At 47.0% G+C, this 1220-nt stretch overlaps 1 protein-coding gene across 2 annotated transcripts in view; it reads left to right on the top strand.

Annotated features, from left to right (window-relative positions):
- alg13 (ALG13 UDP-N-acetylglucosaminyltransferase subunit) overlaps positions 1-787 on the top strand; it is a 31988-nt gene extending 31201 nt beyond the window's left edge. For both annotated transcript variants that reach the window (XM_005944459.3, XM_005944458.3), the window contains exon 25: positions 161-787. In XM_005944459.3, the coding sequence (XP_005944521.1) occupies positions 161-534 (374 nt within the window). In that variant the 3' untranslated portion in view covers positions 535-787. The remainder of the gene's footprint in view (positions 1-160) is intronic.
- The last annotated feature ends 433 nt before the right edge of the window (positions 788-1220 follow it).

Here is a 1220-nt window from a genome sequence, read left to right as displayed (position 1 = left end):
CCCCTGGATTGAAACAGGGGTCAAGTGTTTCCTGGTCTTCCTGAAGTCCACGATCAGTTCCTTGGTTCCTTGATTAGTGTGCCTCCACATTAAAACCCAAATTTTCTGCATTATAAACGAATTTACTTTGAAAATAAAGGCATGTGGTTTGTCTCCTCAGGTGTCTCCATGGAAAGCTCCTCCTCCATCAGTCCTACTCCTCCAGGCTCCGCCCCCTCCTCTGCTCTCCTCTACCCAGATCAGTCGCCCCTCCCTCCTCCTCTCCCACTGCTCCACCTGCCATATGAAGCTCCACCCCCAAGCACCTACCTGACTACAGCCCCTGCACCTCCTCTTCCACATCCCGCCCACCACCCTCACCACTCTTCCTACCACCCATGCCTCCCTTCCTCTGTCCACTGGGGGCCAATATCGACTGGAGGCCACGCTCCACGACTCTACTGCCCTGCCCCCAACCCTTCTCACGTTGTTGGATACATTGCTGCCCCGCCCCCTCACCACACAGCCACACACTACATCCCACCCACTATGTAACGTGCATATTAGCTCAAGGCTAAAACCCCTTTTGTTTTGAATTAGTGGTAACATTATTATGAACACTTTTCCTGCAGCAAGACTTTCAAACTTAAAGTTAGAATTTAAAGGTAAATATTGGCTGGATGTTAATGGATGTTGCTGTTGGTTAAAATTCATGTTGTGAGGTGGTGGGTGTGACCAGTCCCTATTTGTGGAGGGATCTCTTTGTGTTGATGTTTTGTTTTTTGGGTTTTGGGTGAATAAAGTTTGTTTCACCAGCAAATGGCGTTTTTGCTTCATCTGGTCACATGACTATTGTCCAATTAACAGTCCCAAACATCAACTTCCTGTTTTTTATGCTTTGAGCAAACAGGAAGTAAAATAATAAAGCCAGAAAGGTGCGATTCTCCACAGGGCGTGAGAGGCGGGGATCAGAGGGGTTACAGATGATAGGTCGTCATCTCTGGCGAGAGATCAAAATCAAAGGCATTTTTTTTTCCATTACAGCTGCTGTGACACTGAAGTTCAGTAAGTAATCTGATTACACTGAGACACAGGTTGATGGATGTTTGAACGACTACTTTGTCCAGACCTGTGATGAGCAGCGAAGCCTGAGACGACTCCTGTGCGAACGTTACCGTTTTTCAGCACAATCTATAAGTTATTTGACTAACATCCTCAGGCCATATATTGCTCATGTGACA

The sequence above is a fragment of the Haplochromis burtoni genome, unplaced genomic scaffold (assembly GCF_018398535.1).
Source record: "Haplochromis burtoni strain Fernald_Lab_line unplaced genomic scaffold, NCSU_Asbu1 Contig_387, whole genome shotgun sequence".
Taxonomy (NCBI): domain Eukaryota; kingdom Metazoa; phylum Chordata; class Actinopteri; order Cichliformes; family Cichlidae; genus Haplochromis; species Haplochromis burtoni.
Note: the sequence above shows the minus strand (reverse complement) of the source record. Positions and strands in the feature narration are given on the sequence as shown.